General features: G+C 40.8%; 1 protein-coding gene across 2 annotated transcripts in view; it reads left to right on the forward strand.

The window, feature by feature from the left end:
• The window catches only part of hlcs (holocarboxylase synthetase (biotin-(proprionyl-CoA-carboxylase (ATP-hydrolysing)) ligase)), a 31,034-nt gene that overhangs the window by 4,832 nt on the left and 6,633 nt on the right, over nt 1–19,569 (forward strand). For both annotated transcript variants that reach the window (XM_020648923.3, XM_065962747.1), the window contains 3 exons: nt 343–1,361; nt 3,295–3,474; nt 9,548–9,828. In XM_020648923.3, coding sequence (XP_020504579.2) covers nt 343–1,361; nt 3,295–3,474; nt 9,548–9,828 — 1,480 coding nt within the window. The remainder of the gene's footprint in view (nt 1–342; nt 1,362–3,294; nt 3,475–9,547; nt 9,829–19,569) is intronic.

Raw genomic sequence — 19,569 nt, forward strand, 5'->3', positions numbered from 1 at the left:
AAACAGTCTGCATTATTTTGGTTGTTTAGGAAATGCACTACAGATACAGACAACAGAACCAAATGCAGACACAACATACCACAAAAAGGCACTGAGCTGTATTCAATAAGCATTGGTAGAGTGACTACACACTACATGCTGAGCAGCTAACAGAGACAGTTACTGGCAAATGCAGTGAGAAGATATTGCTGATGCTTTAAGCTGGATGGATAAAAATACATGTGTTTTCAAAACTGCACAAATCTCCCCCACAGGGGATCAATAAAGTTTATCTTTATCTCTTTATCTTTAAAAATGTAAGTCATCAGATTTGACCAATGTGTGTATTTTTTGTGTCATTAGCTGTTCTCCTCAAAGAATCTACCCTCAGTGAGCTATTGGAGAAGCAGCGTCCAAAGACTCCAAAAACTGACAGGTCACCATGTGTGTGTAAACCCTCATCTGAGCTTTCACCTCATCACTTATCAGCTGACTACCTGTCCCATCAGTGTCGCAAAGGCAGTCTGCTCCTCCCTCCAGAGGCAAAGAGGAGGTTAGAGGAGCGGCGAGGGTCCGAGCCACTACGTGGCACCCAGGATCTGGGACCTGTAGGTGAGCCTGAGGACCATTCCTTAGGGAACCACCGACACATGGAGGGCCATGGACACCACCTGCATCTGTCCAGCTGCAATGAGTGTTTGGAGCTGGAGAACAGCACCATCCTGTCGGTGAAATACGCCTCAGCAGAGAATATACCGGACCTGCCTGATGATGATTCTGTGGGGCTGGACAGCGGGGATGAAACTCTGGATCTAGATGAAGCCAAAGGGCTCTGTGGTCACAGTAACAAGTTTGACTGTAACAGCAAACCGCCAAATGTTCTGGTGTACACAGGCGACTGCCAGGACCGCTTTCAGGCCCTCAGTCAGCTTCTGTACGAGTGTATCAACATGGAAAACTACACTGTCTACCCCTTGCTGCCTCAGCAGGCTCTGTCCGACCCCTGGATGGACAACACCAGGCTCCTAGTCCTGGCAGAGGAGGGGACTCTGACCCCCCAGCTACAGACCCGCTTCCTTACATTCCTAAGCCAGGGGGGCAGGGTCCTGGGGCTGGCTTCCACCCTCTGCCCTGCAGGCCTGTGTCTGGAGGACAGGCAGAGGCAGCCCGGGCAGGTCAGCAGGCTGAGTTTCACCCGGGAGGACAGCACAGAGCTGGAGCTGAGCGTGTTGGCCAGCAAGAAGGTCTTCATCAGAGACAGTCAAGGAGGAGGGGAGGTGGAGCTCTGGGGGGAGCTGAAGGGGGATGTCCCTCATCAGAGAGACATGGTTATAGTCAGGGTGACCCACGGAAGAGATGGCGGGGAGGCTGTCCTGTGCCAGGTAAAAAAAACACAAGACGTTATTAGCAATGATGATGGTGCAAATGTACATGTTTATATATATATATTTATATATTCATATGAAGTTAATATATATATATCCTATATATATATATAACCTTTCAAAAATTACAATTGGATAACTTTAATCATACAAAAATAAACGTGATTATTAAGAACATTAAGTCTGCACTCTCACTAGGCAATCCATACTTTGCCTAAGCACATTTGAACTCTGAAGATCCGTTATTGGTTTTTTATAATGTGTATGCTGATGCTCTGTGCTATGCTGAAGCTGCTGAAGCACAGTATATACTTCCTTGGCCCTGGCAAAGTTGGAAGAGGTGGGCTTTTTAAAACTCCAGGAGTTTTAGAGGGACATATCTGGCCAAAACCATTCAAAGTCAGTAAAGTTGCGGCCTTGTTCACGTTGTTGTTCTCCACTGTGCTGACTCTGAGACCACACTTCTTGCAAATTAAAGGACACTTTATGATGACGTAAAACTTTGCATTTGTCGTACTACGACATGATAATGTATGTACAAGAGCTAACTGTACTCAGGCCTGGATAAAGTGTGTTCAGGCCAGCGGTGACCCAGGGAGGGGGTCAACCATGCTTTGGCACGATACAGGACAACTGGGTCTAGTTTGAGTTTGAGTGCTAGTTTGAGTTAACTAGCAGTAAATAAGAAAAGGCATCTTTTCCTCACAGGATGTTTAGGTGTATGAAAAAACAACTTCTTATGTTCTTACTGCTTTGTTCAGAACCCAATTAACTACCAAGTAGGGTACCCAGCTGTAGTAAAAAGATGAGAGTGTGGAGGAATTCATCTATCATCGTGTCAAACTGAAATTATTCTGAACATGTCCAGAATAGTACTAATCTTCAGATGCTGCAGTACAAAATAAGACTAAAATGTTTTTTAGAGATGGCCCTTGAAATGGCAATGACCAAAATGTGTGACCACCAGCACCATGTGAGAGAGAACCTGCAGAGTGGCAAAACACACAAACCTCAGTTTAAGCTTCCAGCTAAAATACAGTATAACCTAATATAAACTATTACCGATATACAGATTATATAAACTGTACTGTATGGTAATATGTTGTGGTGTTAATATAGGCACTGTGCTGTGTTATGTATATTACATAGTATATTCTACACTGAACTATATTACACTGTACTGTATAGGTATATGTATTTACTGTACTTTAGGTATATATGCTCTGTTAGTATTAAATGTACCTTTTATAGGTTATATACTGTACTTTAGTCATATATTTTAATGAGTACAGGCAAATACTGTACTCAAGCAACACCCGTTATTATAGACATATATTTAACTGTTTGTATATAAAAAAAATTGTATTGATACATAGTGTACTGCTTGTATAAACTGTACTGTTCATAAAAACTGTACTGTACTGTGCGGTTTGTACAGGTGTATACTCTACTATAGTCATATACTGTACTGTTTTTATAGGTTACCTGTATTTACTCTACTATAGTCATATACTGTACTGTTTTTATAGGTTACCTGTATTTACTCTACTTTAGTCATATACTGTACTGTTTTTATAGGTTACCTGTATTTACTCTACTTTAGTCATATACTGTAATGTTAGCACAGACATTACTATTACTAAAGCAATATCCTGTTATAGACATATACTTAACTGTTTGTTTCTATTTTTTTTTTAATTGATACACAGTGTACTGTTTATATTAACTGTGCTGTTTGTTTATACTGTGCTGCTTGGTTAAGTATACTGTACAGTTTATCTACTGTACTGTTTGTATTGCTTTATTCTGTATTGGTATGTACAGTACTGTTTGTAGGTATAGGTATATTCTGTAGGTATATACTCTACTGTTTGTATAGGTATATACTATAAAATGTAGGTATAAACTTGTTATTTATTTCCTTCTGCAGGTCCATCTGGAGGTCTCTCCTGACTCACAGCATCTGACCTCAGAAGGTTTTAAAGATCTGAAGGTGAACAATGCTCTGCGATATGAAGTCCTGACAGAGATCCTCTCCTCTCTTGGTCTCAGCTGTGAGCTCAGCCAGACCCCGGCCCCCAGCCCCGTGCACCTGCTTACCACCTCACAGGTAACACTTCCTCAGTCAGGCCAATTAAGACAGGAGCTGAGATGATCTCTGAGGAATCCTCCTCTCATATCTCTTCCTAGCATACAGTGACAGATCTTATCTTTGTCATAAAATGTTTAGATAAACTTTAAATGACGCTGCAGTAACACAGAAGACAAGATGTCTTTTTTTGGGGTTTGCTCTGAATTGTTCCATCTTAACATGAAACACAGCTGCATCACAGAAATAGAAGCAGAGAGTGTTTTTTTTCAAACAAGTTAGACATCACTCAGCTGACACACACAACAGGTTACTCAAACACAGACGCACATGCAGCAAGATGTGTTTATTTAAGTTAATTTTCTTAGCAGCAGCACACATGTGTTTTTCATGCAGCACATGTGGAAACAATCTGTGGTCTTTAATGTATGGAAATATATGATGATGAATGCAGCAGATGTTTGATCTGACTCAGTGACTGCAGCCTGAAACGCTCAGAGTGAAAAACGTGCGTTTGATCAGTGGAAATGTTTAAGCTTCACTTTGTCCTGTAGCTGTCAAAGAAGTCAAATAAAAAACCTCCAATAATAATTTAAGATTGTATGAAAATAATTATTTAAAAGCTCTAACTTTAATGTTTATCCAAACAGAATTCAAGTTTTCTAAGTTAGTCTCCATGGCTGCTGCACTTCGATCAATAACCACAGAGAGGAGAGGGCAACGAGCTTCTAATGAAGCGTAGCAGGTTCTGATCTACATTCTTCTTATTAAGTCGTCTAGATAGAAAAACAACACTATGCAATCCAGAGTTTAAACACTACAGTACAGAATAAACCAAAACATGACCCAAATAAAATCCAGGGTTTCTATCTCTATCTATGTTGACATGGACATACATAATCTGAATGAAAGCCTGATCATAATAAAATGCTCTGTGAAGTTCAAATCCCAAATTTGAATTATTTTAATTGGATTAAAAACATTGCTATTGATATATGGACAGAAAATCCACATTGATTTGAGGTTTTTGCAAAGTTTAGTGTTCCCTTACATACAGTATGGTAAATGGACTTGAGCTTAGAGTGCTTTTCTTGTCTTCAGACTACTCCAATCGCTTTTTACACCCATACACCCATTCTATGTAGTGTGACCATCAGAAGTAACTAATCCGGGGCGCTGGCGGCGCAGTGGTTAGTGAACGCGCCCTTTATGTGGAGGCTATGGTCCTCCAAGCGGGTGGCCCAGGTTTGAATCCCACCTGTGGCTCCTTTCCCGCATGTCATTCCCCACTCTCTCTCCCTGATTTCTGACTTTTCCACTGTCCTATCTTTCCTTTAAAGGCAAAAAAAAGCCCAAAAATAAATCTAAAAAAAAAAAAGAAGTAACTAATCCCATTCATGCGCTGCAATTCAGGGTTAAGTGTCTGGCCCAAGGATACATCGGACATTTCAGGTTTTGAAATCCTATTTGTTATTTAGGTAAATCTTTCAAAATAACTCAAACAATGACAAGCTGAATCCTTTGCTTTGACTCATAAAACCTGTGAAATTACAATAATCCAAATGGAACAAACCAGCCCCTTCCTTCAGACTCTTAGTATTGCAGTGTTTCTCAATCAATAAACAAAGATTTTTTTTTCCCCTGAGCAATTCAAAAATGTGATATTTAAGAATAGCATGTAATAGCAGCAGCTTGTGTTTTCAGAAAAGTTGTGTTTTTTTATTGAGTAGGATACCTGCAGTAGTGGAAAACAACCAGTTGGGGGAGTCAAAGCTCCAGGCTGCAGAGAAATAGGATGTGAGGAGTCTTTAAAGTGTCAGTCACAGATCAGACTGTGAACACTAAAGTAAGATTTCCTAACTTTACAAACTACACTTAAATAGTTAGAACTACAAGTTATATTCAATCCATCAATCTGTATTTGTATAGTGCCAATTCATACTAACTGTTATCTGAAGAGCAGAAAACTTGGCATCATTTAGTAAAAACAAACAGTGGCAATGAAGAACTTTCTTTATCAAGCAGAAACGACGAGCAGATCCTTGAGCAGAACCGGACTCATGTTAAATAAAACCATCAACTATAAAAACAAACCACTCACAGGGAACAAATTACTGCAATTATAACATTTTAGCCCATAAGAGCTACAGATTCAAACAATTAAACAGTTTTTCTATACATCTTTATAAAGGGAAGCCTTAGCCTTATAATGTAACTAATATTGTGAAACCATACAGATCTCAGTCCCTCACTGCTTGGGATGGCATCGTTACTGTAGTTAAGGCTTGTTATCACATCAATATCGATGTCTCTTTTGCTCTGCTACACACACCATACACACAAACACACACACACGTGGGTGACTATGGCTTATTGGTAGAGTCGGTGTCTCTTAACCTTAAGGTTGTGGGTTTGATCCCCAGCTCCTGCAGACCCATGTCAGAGTGTCCCTGGGCAAGAAAGTGAACCCTCAAATTGCTCCTGCTGCAGTGTCAGCAGTTGTGAATGTGTATGATTGGCTTAGTTAATACTAATGCTTTTAGTTGATTAGTTTATACTAACCCTTTACAAAGCAGCCTCTGCCGTCACTGTGTGAATGTGGTGTTGATGGGTAAGTGGGACCTGCAGTCTAATAGCCCTTAGGTAGTCAGAAGACTAGAAGAGCACTATACAAGCTCAAGTCCATTTAGTATTTACCATTTACACACACCTGCTCCTCCTGCTATTTGCATGGTACGCACACACCTCTCCTCTCTCCTGCTTGTTTTTCACATGCACAGTGGGAGAACATATGATGGATTTGGAATGTCAGCCCACCACAAACATTTTAGTCTGAACTCGTCTCATTATGGAAAACAACTCTTACGTATGTATTCATAGTTTTTATTATCAAAAGATCTATTTTGATGCCAATTCATTTTTTCAAGTCTCTTTGATAAAACATGGTGGTCAGAAAGAAGTCCAATGTCTGAAGCCAGAAATAGATCATTTGTATCTAATCAGTTCAGTGCCAGTATGGTGGACTCTAATTCCTGACTGAATGTCCTCAAATGAACTGTTGTCATGGAGGAAGTCACAGAACTGATTAGCTACATTCTTTAGGATCTTTGCAATAAAGGGAAGAGGTCTATAGTTAGCTAAGGTGCCTGAATCAAGTGTAGGCTTTTAAGAGGTTTAATGACAACTTCTTTAAATGACTGTGGTACATATAGCCTGTGAATAAAGACATATTGATCATATCTAGTATTTTGAAATGAACACAAGTTACTTGTGCCCTAATGAAAGGATAAACTCTCAGTGAAGACACCCCTCATCCCAATTACGCCCCCGTGCCCTACTGATAACTTGACGTTTTTGCATTTGCACTCCTGAAAATATTTAGATCAATTTAGGAGGGCTGTTCACATATGCACCTCACTGGGGTGGGGTGCGGGGGTCTCCTGAGGTAAGATATTACCCCCAACAAAATAGAAATAGCAGACGAAGCAACACAGTCTGCTATATGATGCTATAATGAGAATATTTGCCTTTATATCAATGCTACGTGTAGCTCAACAGAATCACAGTATCAACAAAAGAGCTGAGAACGACATACTGACGAACAGAAGACGTAATGCAGCCGTTTAATTATGTGCAGGTCGTCTATAGCGGCCATGTGCATTCACTCTATGCACCGTGCAGCAGTCACAGGATAAATGTCACTCCCCGATCCAGTATGCTCGGGGTGAATTCTCCGGGGAATATCCTGCTGGGTTCTCACATCAGCTCAGTCGGATTTGCTGCGGAAAAATGACGAGGTGTCTGGCAGGAGGAACTCCACCACAACCAAAACAAAATATAGCCTGGTGGTTATGCCACATGTTCAGAGGCTAGAGTCCTCGCAGTGGTTCGACGGTTTGAATCCGAACTTGGCCCTTTGCTGCGTGCCATCCCCCACTCCCAGCATCCCCCACCTCTCTTCAACTCCTGTGGTTTTTATAGCGTGATTTGGGCAACATAACAATAAAAAAAAAAGTTAAACTTTTCAGCTCAAGACCCGGGAGTCGCAGCGCTTATCGATGTCACTCACAGATGAGTTTCTCATGAGTTTACTGTTTCAGGGATGCAGGGCTTGTACATAGCAACATCACTGTTAACATAATGTTTGTCACCATGCTGAGATAAATGAGCTCCTGGGATAACAAAGAGAACACACAGCGACTGTGTTCAAACCAGAGTGGGTTGAGGGGAGGACGAGATGATTCCTGCAGGGTTTGATGGGAAATACTGTTCATTTAAAGTGAGCGTATGATTAATGTGAAGTGTCAGTATGACTCTGAACACATCACATCCTGTTAGATCTTCTGAAGATGACTTCATGTTAATGTCACTTCCAATTAAATTCTATATTTCAGACACAGTTTTTACATCCCATACAGAGCGAGAATAATAGAGGAAAGTATTCATCCCAGTGAGGTGATCACTTTAATACTGTGTGTGTATGTGTGTGTGTGTGGCCTCAGGGTAGAAACCTGATTATTAAAGACAAACAGAACAGAGTGGACAGCTGCCTGATTAAACCATGCCATTAATTAACTCCAAGAATCCATCAAATACATGACCACTCTGTCTCTTGACAGCAGTGTTTACACCAAATGTTTCTACATTTGTAATAAAACCTGATCCTGAAACACAAACCCAGACAAAAAAAAATATATATATGCCATTATGATGCCATATAATACTGTCTGTAGGCCCCTGACTTTGTTATACCAGCACATTTGGTAACTTTTATATCATCTAAAAACAGCAAAATTAAGATTTGAGATCTTTCATTAAACTCTTTCCCTTCACAAAACAATCAATTATTATACAAAATACACGAACAGAAATTGTAGAGGAAGAGTAATACGAGTGTATATCTAAGGCTAAGCTAAAAATGTAAAACTCTGTGCTCTCTTGTAGACTGTCCTGAGGGGTATATTTTAATCACTGTCCTAATTCAGTAAATTGAATAAATGTTTAATTAACAACACTAATCACAAGATGGGCCACTGCTATGCTTCTAAACACGTTCTTCTGGATCGTTGCTGCAGATGGCGTGCTGCTGGGAGACCCACCTTACTCCAACTGATACAACTCTTAATATCAGTCCAGCTTTACACTTTTACAACGCTAATGCTGCTCAACTCAAGCTGCAATACTTGATGTTATCAGTCCTCCTCCACTTTATCATCATTGTCATTTTAAATACTATTATTAGACCTGTTAAATTTGAATGTTCTAAAAGGTATGATCAGTCTATTATCATTGCGTTACTGTTTCTGCTAAAATGACACTTGCACCATTATTATTGGCATTGTATTCTGCATCTACCTCTATCCCACTTTCACAGTCCAACACAGTCTCAGCAGATGGCTATTCAACTTGAGTCTGGTTCTGCTTGAAGTTTCTTTTACTTTGCTAAATGTTGCCAAGTGTTTTTCTCATAGTGGATTAATTTATATAACAAAGAGGACAGTCTAGACCCGCTCTTCTTGTTAAGTGTCTTGAATTTGCGTTGGATATGAATGAATGAATTGGCGCTACATGATTAAAACATTTATTTATAAATATTATTTTGACAGTGGTTCTGAGAATTGATAGAAGAAATTGTCTGTTGAAATACAACAGTCCATTTTAATCCAGATTATATTTAAAGTGTGTCTGTTTTTGTCTGTTAAAACATGAATTATGAGAGCCCTGATCTCAATTTGTTCCATGTGAAGCAGAAAAAGAGCAGTAAAATTATCCTCTCGTATGTGCTTTGCGCGTTTCCTTTAAACTGGCTCCCAGGTTCATCACCCGCAACTCTCATTCCACTCACTTAAAGAAGAATATAAACCAGTTTTTTTTGTTAGCAAGGTCAACTGAAAGAAGGTCCAATAGTCACTATCTGAAAGAGGACATATCACAACATGTCGCAGCGGAGTCGGACATACTTCAATAAATCAATTTGAACTCGGTGCTTGTATATTGGTAAAAGGACCGTAGTCCAATTTCATTACCTAATTAACTGTGCATGTAAATGTGCTGACTCTTTCACTGATGGTGTTCTGCTCCTTCTGTGTCTCAGGAGGTCAGGTCTTTGTTCCTGCGGTGGCTGCAGACGTGCGCTGACCCAAACGGCCTGGTCACCGTATCCAAAGCACCCCTCAGGATAGTGTCCTGCTCTGAGCTCCTGGGTGGTTCTGGACAGCCTCAGGACTCTCTGGTCCTGGTCACAGACTCTCCACCATCTCAGAGCTGGGCCCACTTCAGTATGGAGACCTACACACAGAACCTGAAAACCAGTGTACTGGGTCACACTCTGTTGTATGCTGAGGTGGTCACCTCCACCATGAACCTGCTGGATGGGTAAGACACGTCCTTTGATTCTGATTAACGTACTGACGGGTTACAAGCCGTCAAAACTCCTGAAAATTTTAGGCAGACTGTCCCTGAAATCGTTTTAAATTTGTGCGTTCACACACGCACCTCACAGTGGGAGACATATTAGGTGATATATAACTTGTGTATCTATTGTCATTTCTGGTCTATCTGTAATGTTCCTCCTTCCAGTGCTATATCAGTTCTTTTTAAGGCCGCTTTACCACGGTCAGTCTGTAAACAAACACAGTGGAAGGAGGGAGATCAGGCTCAGATGGTAGTAGCTTGTTGTGAGACAGGTAGCCACGTTCTACACCTGCTAGCTTCATATCATCTGGTAATGGGATGGTCACCTGCTAGGTGAGCATTCAGTTTATCAACCAACAAAAATGTTTATTTGCATGCTGATCGCAAGATAAGCTAATTAGTCATTAGCCACATGCTAGGCAGACTTTGGTAAGATGTCAGTCGATTCAATTGGTACAACATGTAAACTGTAAAACCCTGTGTTTAAAACACACTTTTAATACCATTTTTTCATCTAAAAAGTCACTGGGTAAAGCTGCTGACCAAAATGATGTCAGTGTAGTTATGAGAAACAGAGTCAATATAGACAAAGTGACAGGATACAAATACTTAGGTGTATGGGTTTTAATGGAAAAAACAACATACAACTTTAATGTAAATCATTTTGTAGATTGACTCAAGCAAAAAAGTGGATTCTTCTGTAGTTCCTATTCTGATTTGTAGATCCTGATCCTTGTCAAAATGTTGCTCATCATTGGAGTCTCATGATTGTAAACTACCTATTGCTGCAGTGGCCTATATAAATGAAATGATATACTGCATGACTGTTGCAAAGGATTTGGGTTTAGTCCAATCACAAACAAGTAGTAGAGTCCTACCCTTTCCATGTGCCTCATGTACAGAGGCTACATGAATCATAGACTGTATATAATAGTGGGAGTAGCCTGAGTGACGTCACCCATTGCTTACTGAATGGGGATTTGGAAACCTGTCGATGCCGGTCGCCATGCTTGAAATGCTGCCTCAACCTAAATTTCAGTCACCTTGACGACTGACTGAGAGCTGGAGCTTCTGCTTGTCAGTCGTTAGCCACACGCCTAATTATGAATAACTTTTATCATTCATGAATCAAAACAGATGAGTAGTAAAAAAAAAAAACACGCCATACTGTGTGCAGAAGAATTGTTTATTTGTGCTCTTGTTTATTTGTGCTCTTAAAAACAGGCATTTAATGGGTGTCCAACATGACTTCCAGGCTTCTGCAGCCAGCCTCAGGCGGACACTCGATGAACTGCAGGTTTTTGCACTTTCGCACTTCCGGAGGTCGCTGGTTGGTTTGAACCTGACCTCGGCCTTTTGCTGCAATATGTCCCGTCTCTCATCAGGTGTTCTGTCCAATAAAAGCAAAAATAACCCCCTCAAAAAAATATTACAAAATAGTTTGAGAGAATCTGAAGAAATCTCTATATGCAGGAGACGAGACTAAAAAACAATATTTGGTGGCCTTGATCTTCAGGCCTTCAGACGGCCCTGCTTTAAAAAAAAATCATGCTCCCATCCCAACTTTTATGAAATGTGTTGCTGGCATCAAATCCAAATAGATACAATTTTCTAAAAACAATAGAATATTCAATATTTGATATTTTGCCTTTGTGCTGTTTTCACTTAAATATTGGATTTCAATGTTTTGCTAATAATTAAATTAATTGTATTTACTTTTTTACACAGTGTCCCAGATGTATTCAATTTGGAGTTGTAGTAAATGTTTAATCGTATATATACACATATGGAACTGAGATGGGGTTTTTTATCCAACACGCACACGCACAAGTGCACGTGCACACACACGCACACACACACAGAGACACACACACAGACACACACACAGAGACACACACACAGACACACAGGCTGGAACAGATTATACTGCTGGCTGACCTGAGTCCAGCCGAGCAGGTCAGTCTAATAGAGTCTTTGTTTGGAGCTCACATGTGGGTGGAGCAGGCTCTGAGGCTGCAGGTGGCAACAATTAAAAGTGTCATAAAGTTTGAAAAATGGCTGCTGGAGCCGAGCTGAGCTGATTGGAACAGACACTGTTGTCATTAAGCTTCCACACAAAGCTAACCCCCAACCTGTGCTGCTAATATTTGACTTTCCAGATGTTTCTGTGCAGCGGCTTGATTAATGTTATTATGTAGGAATGCTTGTTTTATTTCTGCTGCACATGTGTTGATTAGGCTCTAAGTATGATGGAGAGAGATCAGGCTCTGTGGTGGAGCTGACAGGTCCAAAGTGGAGCAGAGTGCAAGGCTCTGATTTTACCCTGTGCAGCTGTAAAACATGTATCTTTCTGTGTGTGCTAAAATTGAAATCACACTCTTTCTAACTGAAGGGTTTTTTTTGGCAGCATTTTTGTTCACTGTATTTTCATGAAAGTTTGGGTTGTGCTCAGATACGCAGGTGTTGAGTCATTTGAATCTGAGTCTTTGTCTTAAATGTGAATTAGGTTGAGTCAGTTTTCAGCTGATTGTAGGAACGCTCGGTTCACAAGATCACAGGAGAACTACAAGATCAAACAGGATAGAAAGGACAATGTGCAAAACAACATATAACTTTGGCTTTCTGAGGTTGATTTGCTGTTCATTTGGTGCCTGTTTTGACGTCATGTTCTAAAAGTGATAGGATACACAATCCAGACTCAGCATATTGTGTTTTTATTTGAAAGTTGACTTTCTGTCAGAGTCGATCTGCTCTGTTCAACTTGCATCAAGCTTCGTCAAAAATAAACTTGGTGCGTATTTGGAGTACTCGGCAGGTCTTGTCTTATGCAAATTGTGTTGTTTAAAAAGGTGACCATCGTAAACAACCAATAAGAGCAGCACCAAACAGGAAGCTAGTAAACATGGTGCAGAGGCGAAGAAAACATGCTGTTCTCCTTTTGATTGTGTAAAGAGTGGAGAGGGAAAAAAGGTGGACAGAATTTGATGCTGCCCTTGATATCCCCTGTGGGATCCTTCGCTGGTTCACCTCCAGAAACCTTCAGTGATTTCTTTTCATTCTTCTAGTGTATGGAAGGCAATTTATTGTAAATGTGAGACTGAATGGCATATTTTTAAAAACGACTTCAGAGCATATTTGACCTTATAATTTTGAAATAATGTTAATTATATTAGAAATGTTTTAATTACATTTCTATCATTTCAGAAGAAATGTGTATGTAATGGATTAAAGAAGAGTAGAAATACAATTAAAATATGAATATTAATACAAGTGCATAATGAATTAAGAGACAGAGACTTTGTGAATTGGTGCTATATGTGCGTTTTAAATGATTCAGTGTGAAGTTTGTGATCAAACTGATGATTTGAGTCCAGCAGGGTCAGATATTCTGTTTCTGTGTAAATCATCACACAGGTATAAAAACACTTTGTGATTGGTTCTTCTGTTTGCATGTACTACACACACTCATCTGTCAGCATGTCACAGTGAAAACACATAACCAATAAAGAGTCATACACAAAACAGCACAATCACCTCCACAGTAATTTAAATGTGTTTAATATTCAGGAAGCAGTAAAAGAATCACACATGTTGCTGTCATTCCTCCTCACTGTGTTTCTGCCGAGCAGCTGATAATCCGCCAGACATAAAGTCGTCTTGTTTTTACCGCTCACATTCCAGAGCATGTCAGAGGAGCAGCATGTTTTAATATGTGCTTAATCAGATAGTCAAACAGATGTTGATTTTCAGAGATTGTAGTGAGTTATTAGAGTCCTTTGAGGTGACAATGACTGCTTTTTTTCTTCTATGCGGAGGATAAATAAAGCTTTGAGAGCTAACAGGCGCTCAGGGAGCCGCTTTCAAGCCCCTGCAGGTCCGAGCGGCTCAGGTTGAGGAGCTGATGAAAACGGCTTCGGTGCAGAGGATTGAAGCTGAGGCTGAATGGCTGGCTCACTGAGTGTTTGTTCTCGGTATTAATGCTTTGTTTGGCCGCAGCAGCTAATAATAGCAGCACAGAGACACAGCAGAGTGTTCTCACAAGGTCACGCCTCACTGGAATCTCAATGAACCTCCATCAGCAGCTTCACACATGGACACAGACATGTCCCTGCAGCTGCTAGGCCTGTTTATTAGACTGTAAGTGCTTTTATATACATTATTAAACATCACTTACTCACTTTTCCATTCAGAGAAAGAGGAGGAAATTGGAGCCAGTCAACAGAGAACTTTAGGGAAGCAACTTGATCAGAATAAAGTAAACTGTGAATTCACTCTGACTAACCTGACGAACAGAGTCAAATTCAATTATTTAAATGTGGAAGCAAGATATAACCAATTAGAAACAGGGTTATTTAGTAAACCTACCGGTAATGCAATCCTCATCATATTATATGTTATCTCTTAATATTCATTGTGAATAATTAATTACAAAGCCTGTAATTCATTCGATGTTTTTAAGCGATTGACAGCCCTAGTTTCAAACCATTAAATGTTACAGCGCTGGGGCTAAAATCAGCTAGCCATGCTGCTGTTAACAGATATTTACTTACTGCAGTAGGACAGCGTGCATGCAGCAGCAGCATTGTTGTACTTAAAAATTGTTTGCTGACTTCAATCAGAAAAAAAACCAGGCCCCTAAATATGTGTAGTATCTCTAAATAAATTGCTGACTGCTCATTTTTTTAATTAAAAAACATATTCAAAACGTTTTATGTTAATGATGAGGTGACAGTTTAATACAGCACAGATCTTCTTAAACACTCTGCCCCAGCCCTACCTACTGTACAACAATGATTTATCTCAGTACTCATGATCCTCAGTGTTATCCTATGCCATGGATACACACTGAGTGAAGAAGAGTGTGAAGCAGCAGAATGCAATCCTTAAAATAATAACTCCTTAGTATGTCCATAAATAAATCACCCAAAGACATCAATTAAAGCAACATATCCAAGTGTTCACAATTTGCAGAACATGCAATTGCCTGGGTCTAGATACATCAGAACAGAGGGCATGCATTTTCAGTGAAAATCACTGAATGAGAAATTCAACAAGCTAGTGAGGGTACAAAATAGACCGGAGCTGGAAGCCTTCTAATTTTATATGCAGGAAAACCCCTGGACTCATATTCATATTAACTGAAGAGAACACAGACAAAACGTCACACACACTCTTAATCGATGATGAGATTATTTAATTTCTGGGTTAGCATGTGTTATGATTAATGCTGATTGTATGTATGTGAGTGTGAGCGTCTCACTGCGGTGTCTACGTTGAGAGACGTTATGATAACAGACTGGGGGGTGTCAAACAGCACTTGGCTGCTCCAAAAAACATAATGATTCTTTCCTGCTCAGCTAAACTTGATCCCTGTGCCTGCAGCTACACACTTCCTACTTATTGACTTTTTCTTCTAGGAGCTTCAGGCTCAGAAGACCCAAGGGTCCACTTTCACTTCATCCCCCCCCCCCCCCACCTCCTGTTATTTTTCCCTCAGAGGTGGAGTAAAGGAAAAGAAGCAGCAGTGGATGTAAATGTAGTTTTGATTATTTTCCCTGATACTTATAGCCAAACATTCTTTTTTTTCCCATGTTTTCTGCACATGTGGGACGCATGCTGGCGCACACACACACACACACACACACACACACACACACACACACACACACACACACACACACACACACACACACACACACACACACACACACGCACACACGTCTTGCAAACTCTGTCACTTATTCTCACACTGCGCAGAGTCCCATGAACAGAACAGTGCAGCGGCTGAAGAGTAAAACAAGCTAAACAAAGGACTCTAGTGAAAGCTGTTCCAGTTGTCTGGACAGAGAGCCTGGTGATCACTGTTTGTTTTCACAGGTAATCCAATATCCAAACTGACACTGTATGAATTAGGCTCTTGTTTCCTGTGAAAAATACAGCCCACTTCTCATAACCGTGGCAACAGGTTCAACCATAAAAATCTAATTGGCTCAATTGACCTTGCATGCTCCACCTGCAATTATCACAGATTGTCAGCAGATGCCTCTTATTTCGGGGGAACACATGGAGCCGTGTTTGACCTGAACCCAGTTTGTGTCGACAGGAGGGGGCCGGTATGCTCTGGAGCCCTGAGACCCCTCTGATGGGAAGGGCCACGAAGTCCAACTCAGGGGCCACAAACGCAAGAATTTAATTTCAGCCTAACTGAAGTGGTCTGATGGGGCCAGAAAGAGGACTGCCTCAGTACATTTTGCAATTACTGTACATAGCACAGAATTACTGTACATAGCACAGACTCTTGCACTTGCTGCTTATTTGCACTTCTGGTGAGATGCCAAACCTCATTTCGTTACTCTATACTTGTATATGTGTAATGACAATAAAGTTGAATCTCATCTCTCATCTCACATCAGGGGCCGAGACCATCGTGGTATGAGACCTTTAGGGGCCCAGCACCTTAAAAAGACTGAGGTGAATTCATAACACTGCTGCCAGGCTTTTAACGCATAGCAAGAGAAATTACTACATTACACCTGTCCTTGTTTCCCTTAAGCAGCTACATATGGATTAAGAACTTATTTAAAGATCTTATTGCATGTTTTTGAAGCCTTACATATCCTTTAGAAATGTTCCTCGGCGTTTGCAGTTTTTTATTGATTGATTTTTTAAAAAATGTTTGGCTCTTTTTACCTGTTAATTTGTTTTTATTGATTTGTTGTATTCTCTGTCAATTTGTTTATTAGTTTTTATTGCACTGTCACTTCTTTTCTTTTAAGATTTATTTTTGGGGCCTTATTATTGTAGAGACAGGACAGTGGATAGAGTCAGAAATCAGGGAGAGAGATGGGGGTGAATGACATGCGGGAAAAGAGCCACAGGTTGTACTAGAACCTCGGCTGACCGCCTTGGAGGACTACAGCCTTTGCACATGAGGTGCAGGCACCCACCACTCCCCCACCAGTACCCCGTTTTTGTCACATTTTAAGTCATTTTGACCTTTTATAAGTCAAGTTTTAGTTGAATGCAACTCAAAAGTTGTGGGTCGAATTTTGGTCTACTTTTAGTCAAAACACTTCCCCTCTTCTTAAATAATTCAGTCAGCGTAATACATGTATGATAAATGTGGTATCATGAAGAAAGTATGTATAAGCTGTTTTTCTAAACTCATTATAACCTGAAAAACCTTAAACAGCTACATCAATAAAATGAACATGCATAACAATGCAGTTGTAAAATGAATAGCCTATAATAATCAAACACTCAAAGGGAACAGGTTACTGTACTGCATTACATCAAGACCAGAAGAGCTACATTAAATGATTAGACAGCTTTTTTTATACATTATTGAAAAAGTGAAGCCTCAGCCTTATAAGGTCAGTGATATTATAACACCATGAAGTACAGATCTTAAGTCTGCAGACACTGTACAGTTTCAGGACGGTTTAAACTAGACGTTTAAATTGTAAGACTGATTTTTGGGCCCAAATGTCAGCCTGATTGGACGTCTTTAGTCATGCAGTGTTTGACTGCCAATCACTGCCCTTATAGGTTGTATGATTTTCTGGCATGTGTCATATTTCGGTCATATTTCGGTCACAGTGATAGCTGAGCCACAAGCTAATTCCCCATCTCCATGACCTTGTCCTGATTTGTCCTGGCAACGTCTGAGATGATCACCTAAAATCAATCTGTCTTCCCCCTCCGACCATAAAGGAAACATGGGCAGGACTTATCTGTGGATTATCTGCTGACAGGGAATATTTGTTATTATTTAGCTGCTAGTTAGCTTGTGTTTAAGTGTGATGCTAAGTGTGTGAGAGGGAGAGATTGAGAGCTTTTTGTGGGTCTGTATTGAAGCCTTTGCATATGTTGATAATTTATACTTAATTAATCCTGTGAGGGGAAATTCGGTTTTATACTCTGTTTAATGAACATGAACAAAATACAGGCCAAAATTCACAAACAGGATCCTGTGGACATGGAGAGGTCTCAGGGTGAGGGGCCTGTCCACAGCTAGCGCTCCAGAGCAGTTTTTGGGGGTTCTGTGCCTTGCTCAAGGGCACATCGGCAGTGCTCAGGCACCTCTCCAGCTACCAGACCAGTTTCCAGACTTGGTCCGTGCCGGGACTTGAACTGGTGACCCTCTGGTTCCCAACCCAAGTCCCTACAGACTGAGCTACTGCTGCATATGACACAACTGAAATACACATAGAGATTTCAACCTCTGTCTGTTGAAGCTCTCTGTTGACATTTGCTCGGCCCCAATGTTACTTTTACAGTGTGAGCTCTCAGGTGGTGCCCGACAATCGGGGTCATACAGTGTGAGCGCATGAATAGTGAGCTGTGGTGGTGCATCATAAACAATTAGGTTGTACAGAGTACGCTGGGCTTCATTCACTGACTGAAGGCCAGACAGTAGTTAGCTCCTAAACACTAGTTATCACGTCAACTCGTGCTCTCTCTGTGGCTCAGCTTCACACACATCATACACATACACGTCTCCTCTTCCTGCTTGTGTTTTGGGGAACGAAATTAGATGCACAGCGGGGGGGAAATATACCACTAAAATTTTACTCCCATTGTGTCTCATCAACAAAAACAAAACATGTGTTTCATCTGAGTTTTTATAATCAAAGATCTGTTCATAACATAGCAATATCTCATCTTAGTCATGGAACAAGGTTGTTTCTTTCCTGAGCAATTAACACTGCACAGGGAGGCCACGACCATCAGGACATGGGACCCTCAAACAGTGATTTATGTCCCATGGTTTTAAAACTGAAACACACAAAGTCACCAGCTTTGCGGTCCTTCAGTGACACTTTTGTACTAAAGTGTGAAAAACAGCAGCGCGAACACTTGGAAGGTGTCTGACGGTGACTGCAGTGCCAGAACCTGAGCCAGAGCAGCAGGCGGGGTCCAGATGGACAGTACAAGGTCACTGAGTGGTGCCTCAGCTGCCCTGTGGTAATGGAGCTCCCTTTCTCATTGATCACTTCCAATAGTGCTATTTGGAAATGATCATTTGTGCTGTCCCTCAGTAAACAGGATTAGCTCAATTAATCACATTTACAGATTAGTTTGTCCTCTCTTATTGATCAGCCCCTCTATGCTGCTGAATGATCAATGCAAACACGCTTATGCACCCAAAATCCTGTTTCAAAAATGAGCATTGACGGCAGAGATAATCTTTTAATCTGAGATATTTTAATCCGGGAAGTGAGAGGGTTTGGGTCTGGAGGATAAATGGCTTTCAGGAAAATGATATTTTCACTGGTGGCATCAAACACAGCCACTTGATTGGTTACATTATGTATAAAAACATCTGTACAAGCTTTACTTTGTACATCTGTGAACATGTCGGTGCAGTTAGATGCAGTCAGAAATGTGCTCATAAGAAGAGCTAACCGGCTGATGCTGCATGTGTAACAGCAGAGAGTCTCCTCTGCTCTCTCTCTGTGTGTCTTTGACATGCACACAGCTTATTATCACATGTCCTTCTCTCACAGATGACTCTGCTGGGGAGGGTCTTTGTCCTCCTGACCCCAAGTATCTGAGGGGGTGACCCCAGTGGCTTAGCTGCCCCCCCCCCCCCCCCAAAAAAAAACAAAGAGTCCTGCGCGAGAATTTAGAGGCCCACGCTCTTGGTCAGGAAAACAGTGACCCCTTTTTCTCTCTGATGATTGTGCTACTTTGTCTGTC

This window comes from Labrus bergylta, chromosome 14 (genome assembly GCF_963930695.1).
Source record: "Labrus bergylta chromosome 14, fLabBer1.1, whole genome shotgun sequence".
NCBI classification, from domain to species: Eukaryota; Metazoa; Chordata; class Actinopteri; order Labriformes; family Labridae; genus Labrus; species Labrus bergylta.